The sequence below is a fragment of the Thunnus thynnus genome, chromosome 3, assembly GCF_963924715.1.
Source record: "Thunnus thynnus chromosome 3, fThuThy2.1, whole genome shotgun sequence".
Lineage (NCBI taxonomy): Eukaryota > Metazoa > Chordata > Actinopteri > Scombriformes > Scombridae > Thunnus > Thunnus thynnus.
In genome coordinates, this window is record NC_089519.1 from 25600993 (window position 1) to 25617358 (window position 16366).

The 16366-nt window shown below is 41.8% G+C and overlaps 1 protein-coding gene across 3 annotated transcripts in view; it reads right to left on the minus strand.

Annotated features, from left to right (window-relative positions):
- The window catches only part of lrba (LPS-responsive vesicle trafficking, beach and anchor containing), a 190899-nt gene that overhangs the window by 116229 nt on the left and 58304 nt on the right, over positions 1–16366 (minus strand). For 2 of the 3 annotated variants that reach the window (XM_067584976.1, XM_067584974.1), the window contains exons 26-33: positions 15623–15756; positions 14852–14959; positions 14553–14694; positions 13768–14125; positions 7297–7466; positions 5382–5466; positions 4956–5089; positions 4122–4183 (exon numbers count right to left, since the gene is read on the minus strand). In XM_067584976.1, coding sequence (XP_067441077.1) covers positions 4122–4183; positions 4956–5089; positions 5382–5466; positions 7297–7466; positions 13768–14125; positions 14553–14694; positions 14852–14959; positions 15623–15756 — 1193 coding nt within the window. The remainder of the gene's footprint in view (positions 1–4121; positions 4184–4955; positions 5090–5381; positions 5467–7296; positions 7467–13767; positions 14126–14552; positions 14695–14851; positions 14960–15622; positions 15757–16366) is intronic. The other variant, XM_067584975.1, reaches the window with a different exon arrangement.

Sequence of the window (16366 nt, forward strand, 5' to 3'; positions counted from 1 at the left end):
GTGGGTCAGCTTCCACGGAGCCTGCTATGTTGCACTGCCATTTTTCTACTGTAGCCCAGAACGGACAAACCAAACACTGGCTCTAGAGAGGGCCTTTAATGTTTTTCATGAGTTTCATGGCCACCGTAGGTTCTCCTACACACTTGGAAGGGGAGGATGAAGGGGAGGGGTATTCAGTTGGTTGCTATCTGCAACCTCAGCACTGGATGCCACTAAATCCTACACACTGGTCCTTTAAAGGGTTTGTTCACACACAAAAAAACATGTTTCATCAAAAAAAAGTAATTTGAGGTTCACTTACTTAGCCTTATTTGTAATGTGTACTATGCATTTTAGCTTTTTCCAGATCTTTCAGTCGCATCTCAGTGGACAACTGAATACAATCAACTGAGCTATCGCCATGACATCTGAGAAAAGTCCATCCATTGAGAAAGATGTGAAATACAGTTGAAGGCTCTGGAAAAAGTGGAACTCCAGATAAGATTTTTTTTGGCAAAACTACTGTTTTCAAGGTCAAGAATGAACTTACATGCTCATTCAATGTGGCATGAATATATTTTTGATTTTATTTGCTTAAGCTTTGCAATATCTATCTCAATAAAAATGGGAATGAATGAGGTTTTTAAAAAAAAAATTTTAAAAAATCAGCAGAAACATTACTCTGCAGGAATATTTCCATGTTACTCTGGTTTAATCTGCAGATCTCTCTGAACAGTTTTCATAAGGACTATTTCTTTGGCAGTATGTAGTTCCAATAATATTTTTCAATGCTGTGAGCACCAAAAATTACATTTATTAATCTTCATTGTGATGGGGTGGAGGTAAGTGGAGACATTTCATAGACTGATATCTCAAAACCAGGGAAAATAAAACCAAAACTATCTGTATGGCTGAACAATACTTGCGGTAAGTAAGAAAACTATTTTTTTCTTTATGTGTAACTTGGATGAACCGACCTTTGATTGGTAAAAGAAGAGGAGAGAGAGAGAGCAAAGGTAACATCGGGACAAAGGTTAGAAATCTGGACATGATATGGATATCAAGAAACATTACTTCACATATACACTGAATTTTAAAACAATCTAAACATGTATAATGTTAGGGGTTTTTCTTTTGATACAGCAAGGAAGAGCAGTCTTTCCTATCTGGGCTTGACCATCGTGAAACCAGTGCTCCTCAACCCCACAACTCTCTCTCTTCCTTCCTTCCACTCCATGTACAGGATGTATTTCTGATAAATGGCAGAAGGATGGATGGGCTGACAGAGGGGCCGGACAATAATGGCTGATCTACAGGACACAAATGCAGCTACTGAGGAGATTTATGGGTCTCTGCTCATCGTAGACTGTCAAGTATCCGATGAGATGATTTCTCAAAGCTCTGGACAGACGGCAGCGAGCGCATGGGGAAGCTCTTTCTCTTGTCCTAGCGTGTTATTTATTAATCTGATGTTTTGGGTGGAAGCCACTTTAAGAAGTGCACCCAGGAAACAACACGCTGACCGTAAATATGACAAAGATGGGAGAAAACAAGTGTGAGGGAGAGAGTGAAACTGTCAAAGCGAATCAGGGGCATGGGAAGAGGGGGAGAGTGGCTCCTTACGTGCGAGTGATGATATTCATGTAATATGCAAGACCTACTTTGAGGAAGGCTTAACATTCAATAACCTAGGAGGACAATGACATTTTCATATTCACCTTAGAAAAATCTGTTCTCTGTTTATTTGAAATTATTTCTTTAACACCTAAGCATCACATTTTAATCTGTTAGTCAAAGGAAGGAATAATAGATCATTGTTCAACTTAAGAGACTAACCAGAGAGCCATTTATAACAAGAGAAATGATAGATTTCCACTTTTTGTGTGTGTTTTGAGCCATTCTTTCTCTCCATTTATTTATCTAATAAAATGTATTAGCATTCCCGTAACAGAGTACAACTTGAACTGACAACAATATCAGGTACAGATAAAGTTCAACTCTGTTACAACTACAGTATATCATCATTAATCCTCATTTTGTATATTCAGCAATCCATAAGGATCAATATTACAGCCGAGAACAAGGCAACATGCCACCACAACAGTTAATGTCTGCTCGAAATGGTCCTTTGATTGGGAGCGCTGTTGTAGTTGTTTAGAAACAGGGCACTATCAAACAGCGGTTTACAATCCCCTCCTCAATGCCAAGCTGATGTGGCCGCCAATGCAACTTTCATAGGATCCCTGATTAAAAACTGCTCTGTAGTCCCTTGCCTCCTGACCCTTCACCCTGGCTCCACTCCATCTCAAAGCACGGGAAATTAATTAAAATTTCACAGAGATGGTATCGCATCGCATCTCCGATGAAGGTGTGGGGCCTGAGGGGGGGTGGGGGGGGGAGAAAAATCAATCAAAATCATCTCCATCTACTCCCTCCAGTGGTTGGCTTGAAGGCAGGAAAGAGTCACAAGATGGCCACTGAGGCACTTCCTGTGAGAGAATTGAGTGCTTCCTGTGCCAGGGGGCCCAACAAACTTTGCTAAATAACGTCATCAATCATGGCACTGGCTCACTCTCACTGCCCCACAAGAAGAACAAACACACAAATAATTATACATTGTAATTTAGCCCAGAGGAAAGTCTGTCCCTGTTTCCCTCTTTCCCTGGTGGAAAGCAGCATATCTCCCCTGCTCTCCACCCCCTCCTTTTCCTCCTTTACACAACAATAAAATTACATTTGCATTAGCTGTGAGAGAATTTGGTTGGATGATTTATTGAAGCAATCAACACTATGCTGGCCAATCCCTGGTCGTCTCACTGAAAGAGAGAGAGAGAGAGAGCGTGTGTGTGTGTGTGTGCAGGCGTGTGTGTTGTGGAGATTGGGTGGGGTAGCTTGGAGCTTGGAGAAAGGAAGAAATAGCTTGGGCTGGGGACCAAAGGGGGAAGCGAGGCATGAGCTGTGCAGCGGAGCAATCACCAAGATTCTGCCTTTGATTAGATTAGCATTAAACAACACCCTGACAGATATGACAAATAGGTGCATTAGAGCCTGTCATTCTTCTCTCTTTGGTTTTCTATCTAGCTTTCACTCCTGCTATTCCTTCGTCTCCGGACGTTATGGGGCTCACATTCCCTCCATGTGTCCCACTAGCCCAAATCTATGCAAGGCCACTGACATCCAAGCAGATGTGTAATCTGACTGTATTACTTTTTTAGAGAAGAAGCGAAGTGAATAATGGGAACCAAATAGGGTATTGGGGTTAAAAGAGGGAGAAGGTAGAGGAAAGAAAGCCAGATGACAGGCGCTATTTCTTTAGGAAATAAAGCTGATAAAAAAAAAAAAAAAAGCAGAGCGCAGTGGTGAGAGAGGTGTCATTAATCAGACGTGTTTTTGTATTATTGGAGAGCTTTGTTTTTTCATGAGGTGCTTTAAATGGAAAAGACGCAAACAAACAGGGCCAGAGGGGAGTTATTATCTGTTGTCCTTGTCACTAGGTATGTCTATATGACGGCGACTGTGTGAAAATGAGTGTTTCTATGCTGAATAAATGCACTGCATATGAGATGTATTTACACGAAAATGTATAACACGCTGTGTACTGAATTTCGGTCCAAATGCAGTAACTACACGTCCTTCAGTAGCTTTATGTCTCTTAATGCTAATGAGCCATCCCGGAGTGATCTATTGACACCCGCTATCATTGATCTGCCCACGCCTGCTTATGATCCTTGAATTAGTATTCATGAATCCGGCAGCAGTTAAATAAACTTGGCAACAAAACACCCACAAGACAACAGAGAAGAGAGGGATAATCAATGCAAAGCACCATCAAATCTACATTATCCCTCCTCATCAGTTTGGCCCAGGCCACAAGGGCTGGCGCTCGGGTCAAAGGTGACACGGACAGGTCGGTCACCCTTGACCCTCAAACCAATATTTGTAGCCAAAGATGCCTTCTCTCCGGTTTCTCTGCCCTCACTCGGGGACGGGGTGAATGTGGAAAGGTGGACGAGATAAGGCACTGGATGGCTCACTGTCCACTCTGGGCTTTGGATTTACTACACTCAAGGTGAGCCTGATAAATCAAGATTGGTGGAAAAGCGGAGGACGGGGATAAGGAAAGATAAAGATGCCAGACTTGCCTGTGAACACAGAAGCATGACGAGCTCCACCACTGAGCTGCTGGACTTCATACACACCAGACCTGGAGAAGAACGGAAAAGAAAGCAAGGAATGAACATTTCATAGTTATTTTTGGTGCCTTTTACTTCAACAAGCTTTGCAACATGGGACTACATGGGACATGGGATTACCTAACCTTGTGCCATCTGCAAGGGAGCAGATAGTATTGATGGGCCTAATGAGCCGACATGATGTTACTGTAAACTAATACATATTTGGGCCTTGTATTACAGGCCTGACTTGGCCAGCATATGTCCCATTGATCCCTAATGGTGAGCTCTGGGCTTTTAGAGGGCAGGGGGCAACTAGAGTGTCCAGACTCTGCTGCAGAGGCACAGACGGAAAGAAGGCAGAGTAGCCTTTGGTCTTTCAGTTGCTCTTCATATGACATGGAGACACATGCAGGCAAACACACATGCATGCACAAGCGCGCACACATACACATACACGCACACACACCTCCCCCTGCCTTCTCTTCAGGCCCCCCTGCAGCTATCAATCAACTTTCCATTTTGTTTGGTGGCAGCAGACATCCCAAACACTGCTATTAGTGGCCTGGCCTCTGACCTGGCCCCCTGGAAACCTTCAGCACAACTACCAGCTCTGGGCTCAACGCACTCTCATCATGCTATTGGATTAACAACAGCCAGGAGATGTTATTGCATCTAAATGAGGACAGCACTTATAAGAAGGTTTGCAAGGACAAAGGGGAAACAATATCGTAAACAAGCAGAGGGGATAAGTGGTAACAGTCTGTGTGAATCTGTATTGAGTCTGTGCGACGCTGTACTCACTGGTGCCCTCGATGAGGAGCTCTTGTCCGTGACTGCCCAGCAGGGTTCGAGAGAGGAAAGGGGCAAAGTCCACAAAGATCTCTCTCAGCAGAGGAGCTGCCTTCTCCAGAGCATGTTCCAGACGCTCTGAGATACTAGAGATGTAATGCAAACAGCATACAAAACACAATACATGATGAGTGCCATTAAATTGGCCTGCAACTACAAAATAAATCATATCATTCAGTCATTTAACAATATAACATCAGTAAAATATGGTTTTAATTTAAGAGGAAAAAATATTGGAATAAGGACAAAGCAACAATCAGCTGATAATATAAATAAGTGATTGTGTATGTTTAAATGCATAAGGAGCTGATAGTGTATGTGTGTGTGTGTGTGTGTGCGCATGTGTGTGTGAAAGAGAGAGAAAAGAAGATGAATCACCTCATATTGGGGGCTGTGTGCTGGGTCACAGGGGAGAGTGGGGGGACAGATGGCAAGCTAGCGCTGGCTGGAACCTGGCCGCCTGCTGCAGGGAGAAACCAAAGAACTCTGTTATTAGTCTGGATGTTGGACAAGAATAGGACGCTACACACACACACACACACACACATACACACACATATCTTGCACACACACTCACACAAACACACACACACACACAGCAATACATTATACGGCCAGCGCAGCACCATAAACCTGCGTGGAAACATGCCTCTTATGAAATAATACAATGGTCTCCATTCAAATGTATAGAAACGGGGGGATTTATGGTCGAATAGGGCAAGTGGGGGTACAAGTATAATTTTATGGTTAGATAGCAGATGATGTACTCCGAGCACAATATGTCTTCCTTATCAATTTACAATTCTGAGGTTTCCACGATGGAAACCTTTAAATTGTACACTGAGAGATTTGGTAAGGTTTCACTGTCAGCTACAGTCATACTTTAAGCAATTTTTGGATGGAGTTTTTTTGTTTTTTTATATTGCAGCCATATATCTGACACATGCAAAATAATACCTAAGTTGTTATAATTAAGTAATATTTCAGTGTTACACCTGTGTTGGAATGTGAGATATGGAAAAAAAAAAGCTTGTTTTTTATTGTTTTTACTTTTTTACTTTTATTGTCATTACATACCAATTTACCCCTCTGGGCTGTTTTTGTGACTGTTTCATTATACAACTAAAAGGTGCTTTACGACTTCATTCTGGAGACAGAGGCACACAAGGTACAAAGTCCATGTTTGATTGATCTGGCAGTAAATTCACGTCCCTGTGGCTCATAAATAAGCTAATGCCCAGCTGAATATGGAGGAGGGGGATTCCTCTGGTGTTTCAGCGGGCTTGTTTTTCCAGCCAGGACAGTCTCCAAGCAGGGATAACTCTTAAGGAATGACAGACAGTGTAATGTGGCCTGGAATGTGTGTGCATGTGTGTGTGTGTGCATGTAAGGTGTTAAGCAGTGCCATGTGGGCCTGGTGAGAGTATCCCTCTCGAGCTGAAGTAGCTCCTTCAAACAAAGAGGAGTAAATGAACGTCTCCATTAGTCCTCCCACCGCCCCATTAAAACACACACACACACACACACACACACGCACAAACTCACAAAGCATATTTACTCAACACTGGTCATTGACACAAACTGACACAACTACGCACACAACTCTAGCAGTGATCATTAATCACAAGCACAAACAACACGCACGCATACAGATACACATACACACTCTCCAAAAACACACAAACTGCATTCTCACGTCGCTCTCTCTTCTCTTAAACACACACAGACTCCATGATAAAGAAGCATTTCATATTCATATACACTCAAATATACAGAAAGCTAACAAAAAACCTCATTATTTATTGTCAATGCTAAATCAGTTAATATAGGAGAGTTAGTGTGCTCATAGCGTTGCAATGAAAAAAAGTTTGACTTGTTATTTTGGTGATTCACCTTAAAACACCCTATCAGAAATGATTGTAATCACAAATTCTATAAAAAGTGCATGCATTTTTATTTTGCAGTCTATATATTTTTTTTTATTATATGCATTTTTTTCTTTTTTTTATTTCTACTTCATAAAACCAAGACTATAGCTGTTTCAGCAACTGCAACTGAATTATTGTAACGCTAGTGTTTCATGTCCTGTCTGTCCTTAGATAACTGGATTACGTTGTACAAACACAGCCATATTATTCTGTCAGACACGCAGAAGTGCACAAGCTCTAAATAAATATTGACTTTTCAGAGCAGGCTCATCGACGCTATGACTTAGCTGCCCTCACAGAAACACTGCCCTTCCAATATTTGTGTATGTGTGTGTGCGCGTGTGTGTGCCTGTGTGTGTACTCACCAGCTGCAGAGTCTGCAGAGGTGCTCTGAGAGGCGTCGCCAGAAGATACCACAGCGACACTGTCAATAGGTGTCCCACCGGACACTGAGGCAGCAGTGGCTGCTGGGACAGGAGTGGAAGTGCCTGGAGACGGCGTCATGCCCGCTTTCTTAGGTGCGACGACGACACTTCTGTAGAGAGAAGAGACAAATTATTCATTTAACTGTCACCTTGACAGAACTATTGTAAGAAAATGCTGATGGTGCCAGTTCACAGCGAGCCTTCGAAGACCTTTATGTACACAGCGTGGCTAGAACAACATTATCAATCCATTAGACTGGAAGAGTAATTTCAGAGACACTTTACTTACACAAAATGTTTTAAAATAGTCACATCCATCTTTCCATAAACCAAAAGGACTCCTGCAGCGGTTTTTATCTGGACTAATATGCTAATTGTTTCATGCATCAAATCTAGTTCTAATAAAATACAACAGCCTTGTGAGGTCTCTCAGGCTTTAAAGGAAACATTTCAGGTGGCTGAATTAGAGATTGATTTGATAATCAAAATATATTGTATTGGTAGTTACAATTAACTGCACACAAAGACAGCTGAAGCCCATTTCCAGTCTAACTTTCACAGTTCTGCAGCACAAGCTAAAAGTTTTTGTAATCAAATGCAATCCTTCAAAAATTATAAGCATGTGGTGGGGCTGGTGTAATATAAAACTTTTTGTCACTGGTGCCAATGTAATAACAGTTTTTGCATGATACTGGAGTTTTGGTTAAAAAAAAGTTTTTCTATATTTTCTTTTGAGAAATATTCTTCGATAAAACCACTTTTTTCCTTTAACAAAATATGTCAAACTCCTAAATGCATATATGCTGTGGGAGAACTTTGCCTAAATGACAATTTAAATTTAGTAAAGTTCATTGGTTTTCCAATTTAGATCAAGAAATCTCTGATCAAAGAATACATTTAAAAAAAAACATTAACAACAAAATCACAAGTGTAACTATAGCACTCAAAGCTCATTACAAATCATTGCAAAATCACTGACAACTAAATGTTTTTTTTTTTCTCCACACAGTTATCTAGGAAATGATAATGCTGCTTCTTCAGATGTCCCTCCTGTTAAGTAAACGGGAAATGTTTCAACATAGTGATGTGGTACAACTGAGTGGAGTTCAATTCTCATCCGGCGAACAGCAGATGGGAGGAGAGCAGCATGCAGATAAGCTGTCAGTTTAGAACAAGGCTCTGACAGACCACTGGCCATATCAAAGAGAGCCCTGGCCTTGCTTATCAGTGCTGACACAGGGGAAGCAGGGCCTAATCACCGGCTACTGCTCCCTCTCAGAAACACAAACCAATGCAGTCTTACTGAGATATGCAAGCATACATCTAATGCACAGATTTGAATACACGGAGAAAAGAACGTGTGCATTCAGACAAAAGACTAACATACATTCCTGCACGTTCCCAGACTCAGTGTGTATGTATGCACACGAGAGGATAGTTGGGTCTGGCTCCCTGTGGTGCAGACAGATACCTGGCTGCAGTATCAAAGGCTGTTCTCGGTTGATTTAAGGCAGCTGATCTGATCTATTAAAAGTTACTGTGAATGCTAAACCCTGACAGTTGACCTTTGCCTCGAGTGATCTATGATTTGAGAATAATAGAGCTGCGTTAGGATCCCAGAGACTTGACAGTTGTGTTTAAAATACAAACACATACTGAAAAGATCCAGAGTGATACATAAAAAAAACATGAAATCAGTATTGATAGCCAGGAAGGTTGTAGATAAAAGTATCTGGTTACTTTTCTTTTTTTTTGTTCAGATAGTGAGTAGACTGCATGGTGGTATCAGGAAACAAGGGCGGCGCTGACGTGAAGCACCCCGGGTGTTAACAGCAGGAGGGAAAGACAGAGAGACAGGAGACCTCTGGTGAGTGGAGGCTAGGAGTGTGCGTGTGTGTGTGTGTGTTTCCACAAATATTTGAATATATGCATATGAGTGTACAAATAAATGCACGAGTGTACAAGTGTGTACGAGTCTGCCAGTGAACATGTCCGTGTATGTGTTTGGCCTTCCATCTGTTCCACAGCAAAGGCCCAGTGAATTATTCAGCAGGTCATTAGCCACACTTATCATGAGTGGGCCGCCCCAGTCGATTAATCAGCCGTCAGCGGCCCCACTCAACCCACAAACAGGGGCCCAGGGCAGTGTGTGTGTGTGTGTGTGTGTACGCTGAGGCTGAATTATTTAAAGGCTTTAACCCACAATGGATAAGTGCAGTAAACACTGTGTTCCAGTAATCTCTGCTATTTCAGGTAAAAGAAACGCAAGACTGAGTAAGGAAGTGTGAACGCTGTGTGTGTGTGTGAGTGTGCGTGTGTGTAAAAATACCATTCTCTAGAGTGTTAACCTCAGAGCCGACTCATGTGAGGGAGGCGAGCGTAAACCCCGACAGAGCTTTGATCTCCCCTTTCACCCTTGTTTCATGCAGCCCTTCGCATGTGAATGTTCTAAATGTTATTCATTCACTGTACACACTGACACATTTGCACATGCACACTTTCAAATCAACTCTAATAAAAGTCCATCGCATCTGACACTCTCTCTCGAGCTGTGATTGGATGATGATGATGATGGCTCGCGTGAACGGGGCATTACCTTGATGACATGGAGCAACTGGGACCAACAGGGTATGAGAATAGCAGAATCTCAAGGTCTTTCGAGTGTGCGCGTATGTGTGTGCACGCACAAGGGTATTGCAGTGTATGCGAGTATACATGCATGATGTATATATGTATTAGAAATGCATACATTGGATATTATTTATACAGAATAGGGGGCAGCCAGAAAACATCAGGCAAAGACAGAAAATGTTGAAATTTGGTCTGAAGTAGCAAAAAAGGTTTTTGTATTATTAAAGTTTATGTATTTTTGAACTTGTATGTATTGTATATATGTACATATTTATATGTATGCACAGGTGTACGTGTTTATATATGCATATACTGTGGGCAACATAGTGCAATACTTATCTTGTAATCTTGGGAGGTATCTAGTCCTGTCTTCATGTGTATTTTCTTTGTGTTCATGTTTCGTGTTGCTTGTTAATAAAGAAATAAATACAATTTTTACAGTACTGGGTAACTTGGCTCTAAGACTGAAAATCACACAACACTGTACAAGTGAAATAGAGCCTGTGCCAATATGGGCTTGGCTCACATAGGGAAATATGCTCGTAGTAATTGTGGTACATAAATGTTTTATAGGCTGCGTTTTAAATGTATTTTAATCCTTTTTTTTGCTTCATTCAAGTTTAATTTTTTTGACAATTGTTCTTTTAGATTGATTCTTTAATAATGATGTGATTTTTAATTTAAATTATTCTCAGTTAAAGAAGCTTCCGGTTGAAAATGTATATCTTTTAATTCCCTTCTCAAATATTGATACGGAAGGACATCACAATCGAACATATTGATTAGGTTCTAATATGAATCTCAGTTATTTAAAGTAATCAAGTAACATGAGGGAATCAGTAAAGTCTGTTGTCTAACATAAATCCATACAAATGCCTGATTTGTATGTAACATGGTTACAAAAGAGTTGATTAGTTTGCCAGTTTGATGTACAGCAGGATCACCAGAGAACTTGCTCCAGGTGCATCACAACAGGTGAACTTGTGCGAATCCCCATTTTTATCCGCTGCGCTGAATCCTTTATTTTTTAGCATCAACTTTTGTAAATAGCGGTGAAGAAATTCAATAGGAAGGCAAATTACCTTCACTCTTTAAGTTGTGTTTGTTTCTGACAAGCTTAGCTTCTTTCTAAGCACTACATTAACAACACTTCACCATCAACACAAAGCTTTTCTGTACATCGGCTCTTACATGCATGCAGAGTCTGCTGCCAGGAATCTAAACAACTGCACCATGTATATCCCTATGTCTAACACTCGCATATTCTGCTGAACCATGCAGTCTAAATCACTGGCTTGTACAATGACACTGTTTAGTTCTGGTTAGTGTCAGCAAATATTTGCAGACTGGCTGTCATAACAGGGGCATGGCTGAAAAATGGATGGGAGAAATCCAACAGGTCTCCACTGGTAAATAAATCAGTAAGGATACTTCACCCCCTGACCCACCCCCAGTTTTTATCTGGGAGATCCCAGCTTTTTTCATACATTGGTCTCGTAAATCCAGCCTTCTGGGCTAGAAGAAAGTTGCCATGTTTTGGCAGGACGTGTCAGTGTAGAATGTCAGCTCTGGCTTTCAGTGGTGTCACTGGGAGACTTACGGGTTAGGGGGAGATGCCGAGCAGTGACAGAGTCATTACAACAAGATAATAAACACTGTTAGTACATACTACATGTACATGCATGGTAGGTAGAACTAGCAAGTGTAAGGATTGAGAGACAGCAGGCTGATAAAAAGTAGTAAACTGAGGAGATAAGAGAATAAATACAGGTGTAAAGCCACTGGATGATATGGATAATAGTCCATAATAATATATAATAATAAAAGAAAGCCTTGCAGGTGTTCAGTGCTGATTTTCGTGATTAATTGTTTGAGTCATTTATAAAGCTAAATGCCAAACATTCACAGATTGTAGCTTCTCAAATATGAAAATGTGCTTATTTTCTCAGTCCAAGTGTTCAAACCTTATTCCTCTGAGCTCAGACCTCCCACTGTTGTCCAAAAACTATTAAACCACATCAATGAGCCACAAGGTTGTACTGGGTGACATCATGCTCCTTAATTACAATGAACATGGGCACTGTAGTTTATACTGAGTAAATCCGACATCGACAAATACACAGGTGGAAATAGTCCCTGACACATATGCTATTTACTCCTTTTTGAGAAACATATGCTAAAGACTACAACGCCAAGCTTTTAGTAAATTATCTTTTTTTTTTTTTTTTTTTTAAGTATATATTTATAACCTGTTTTTGTAGTTTTATGTCTTCAGTAGTGACAAATGGGCTTGGGACTGAGTCACAGATGGGGTGGGGAAGTTGGCAGTTCTTGAGAAATGGACTAACATACTGTTGGCTTTGGTCTTTTCATGGGATAAAAAAAAAATATTATGTCATTGACAATGATAATTATTATTTATAGCCCTACCATGTATTCATGTGTGAATACCCTTCAGAGCAGCTTCCATCTCTTCTTGAGAGATAGCTGAGGGAAAGTTTGCTGGCTGTGCCTGGGCTGTATGCCTCATATGAAGAGGCTCCCATAAGCAGTGAGCGAGCTGTTAGTCTATGTTTTCCAGCTCTCCTGACGTCCTCTCTTCCTACCGAGTGTGCTCAGCGGACAGGAGCCAGTCTAATCCCCCTGATATGAGGAGCGCCCTGAGACCTGACAAAGCATTCCTCAGATAAAGACATGCGATCACAGAGATGCCGTGGAATTCCCACAGTTGGGGGTAGGCAGACTGACTGAGCGTGTGTGTGTGTGTGTGTGTTTGTGAGTATGAGAGAGAGAGAGAGAGAGAGAAAGAGAGAGAGAGAAAGAAATGGGGAAATGTTTTCTTCAATACATGAGAACCTTGACTTGACATCACCCCCATGGAGGCGTCTTTCTCCCCCCCCCCCCTCCCTCCTTCTCCCATCTCCCTCTCACTCTTTACCACTCTCCCCCCCACCCCTCAGCCGTTTGTGAATGTCTGTCTCAGAATCAATGCTCCAAATGCAAACCAGACCGGTGACCATCCTCTCTCACCTGGGCCCGTCTGTGGCTTCAGTACATGGCTCTGCTTTTGAAGCCTCACTCCTGACTGTTCACCTCAGCACCTCCAGGGGTAATGCAAATTATACAGCTTTTATGCCAAAAAAAAAAGGGGGATACCCCTTCCACTGTTAGACAGGGAGAGACGAGCAGCAGGAGAGATGAAAAAGAAACTCGTTAAATATCAGTGACATGGTGAAAAGAAACAGCTTCCTGCCAGCTTTGTCTCTCAGTCTCTTCATCCCAGACATGACTCCCGTTTTCCTTAAGACAGGTTCTTTGTAAGGCAGTTTGCTTTGGATGAGGACCTGCATCAACAGCTAACAGAAAGAACAATGGGAGTAAGGGGGGAAAAGAGTCGGAGAGACTAGGATTTCCCAGTTCAAAAGGGTTTTCTGTTACAGAATGTTTTTCAAGATCCACCAAAGCTTCCTCTTGAGGATACCAAGCTGAGATGTCTTCAAGGTCTGACTTTCAAAAGTCCCCTGCAGTTATGTTGGGATAAACGGTATGAAACTGTCAACTGTGAAGCTGGAGAAATACAAGAGTATACACCATATGGGCTTTTGAGAAACTGATGAAGCTGTCAGGTCCGCACTCATGTCAACAGGAGGGGAATTTGGTCCAGATTTTTTTTTTCCCCCACAAACACCAAGGTGCAGAGCAGAAAAATAGAATATCCTATAAATATGGTGGTGTACTGTATATGTGTGTGTCAAGCCATGTTTGAACCTGAGCCCTCACCTATCAAACGAGCGGAACTGCAGCGATGATTCTCTGGCTGCATCGCCCACACTTCCTAGGAAAGCTGGGGGCAGCAGACTTGGATCCACCATGATATCATCAGCCGGGGTGCTCACTAGGCTGCGCAGAATGTCCTTCACATTCTTGCCCTTTGAATCAGCGGGAAGAGAGGGTCTGACCTCAGACGACAGCGTAGACAAGGCCTCTGAGATGGCGTCTGGACCGTGAGCCACGCCAGAGGATGACAGATCTGCCTCGCTCGCTGCGGTTGAGGTGTGGTCTTCGCCGATGCCAGAATCATACCTCCGGAAAGAGACACCATTTTCCACTTCTAGTCCACCAGAAATGGCACCACTATCTAAGAAGATACAAATAGTAATGAAGAAACGTTAGCAATGAAGCCATTTTATAAAAATTATATTATGATAATATGATTATAATTATAGCAGTTGGGACACAAAAAATGGGTCATGAGGCTAAATTCAGCAACATAAAATCATGGGTTTTTTTGGTTTTTTTTAGAATTTCTTCTAATATTTTCCCTTTTTATTATTGTATAGTTTTAAATTGTATAGTTTTATTAGGCTATAAAATCATTCACATATTTTTTCCCTTAAAAAGGGAACAACACTTTTCATCAAGAGGTCAGAGGTAGAAATGGCACCGTACTTGACTGTAACAAGCAAAACAATTTAAGAACCACTGCATTACAGCATGCAGTATTATGTTCCTATGCAGATAAATATCTTAGATGAAAGATGTTTTCCTTTGAGCTGTTTTTATACCTGTGCTCCTGGAAGACTGGGATCGTTGAGGGTGTTTCTTGTCATTGTGGGGCTCCAGGATGTCGCGGTACTTGGACACCATGAGGACTGAGATGAAATAGACCACAGCAAGAGCCAGAAACTGGGCCTGCTTACTGTCCTCCTGAAACAAACAACACACACTAAACAATCTGTGTGTGTATGTGTGTGTGTGTGTCTTCAGAAAGCTGTGATAGTTGAGTAATTTAATATGTGTTTCCGAATGAACTCTGTTAAAGTACACGTGTGCAATACAATAATGTGTTTGCTGTACAACTCACAATATCTCTGAAGACGACGGCCCTGAGGCGGTTAATGTCCATGTCCTGGAGCAACCGGTCCAGATCTCTGACTGGAGACATTCCACCTGTCACTGCGTCAACAGGACTCTGCATGCAAGCATGAAAATCAAACCATTTCCATATGAAACGTATTATTGTCTACAAGTAAAGTGCAAACAGCTCATGCACTTTAACACCAATCAGAATGTTTATTAATCCATGTGCACTTCATGGAGCAGGGTAAGGTTTCACAGCTTAGGGAAGCTATTCCTCCTGGGATCATGTCCTTAACATAATGGCTTTTCTATAGAGCCGCTGCATTATAAATGAGCTTTAACACCCGGTTCAGGGAAGAACAACATGAGTTTACTGGAAGTCACTGTATCAAATCAAAGGAGCAATGACACAAGGCCTTGTCTTGTGTAACAAATAGCAACCAGTGCGGTAATATAATAAGATATGAGCTAATGCAATAACACTTGGTTGTTGTTGGCGAGGAGAACAAAAGGGCAGAGCTTCTTCTGGTCTACCGGCGAGTACAGGGGGAAAACAGTGAAAGAAGATGCAGCTATTATCAAAAATAAAACTAAAATAATGGCAACAGCGAGAGCAGATTGCTGAGATTTTCAGTGTTATTTACAATCTGTTTGGGGCCAAAAAAAGCCACTATATATAGTTATATATAATAAAGACTTAAAAGACAGCAAGATGAAAGTGGTTAACAAATTGGAGTTGTTGAAAATGTGTAGAACGATACTCTGGATAACTTGCCTGAGCGGCTGCAGACTTGGCTGTTCCGAGCACAGCACTGGGCATGGTTGTGTAGCTGTGTGCTGAGCCTTCTTTGCTGTGCTTAAACTGGGCTTGCTGACACTCCAGACAGTTCCTCACTGCCATAGCACACACTGGAGAAGGATGGAGACAGAGATATTATGTGACGTTCTATAAATAGTAATTTATAAATAAACGTGTGAATGACGATTAGTCTGAAATAGTGTGAAAGTGCCTTAAAAGGAGATCGCATCCATGGCAAATGCATAAAAAAAAAAATAGAGACATTTCAGTAAAAATCCAGAACATAAACTGAGAGAAGACACAGGAGGAGCAGCTGAGAGAGACAAAAACAAAAGAGAAAAAGTGGGGGCCATGACAAGGTCAGTGCTCTGGCCCAACTCTGGCAGCATCGTTCACTCTTCCCTGCTCCACCTCTCCTCCCAAGGTCGTAGTGCAAGGGTGTGCTCTTGAATCACATCCACCGTATAGAGCTCCATAACAAATGACGCTGCTAGGGTGTGCACGTGCTCAGAAGCAAAACACGTCCTTCGTCACGAAAAAATATCTCGTGGTCCCGCAACTTTAGGTGTGTTCTGAGCTGGCACGCTTACCATTTGTAATCTAATGTACTGCTCCCTCTGTTGGAGGCCTTCCCAACCCCCACTGTGCTGTACTTGACAACTGACAAATGTTAACTCTGAGCCATTTAGATTACGAAGGAGGGAATTATTCCGTCTGGAA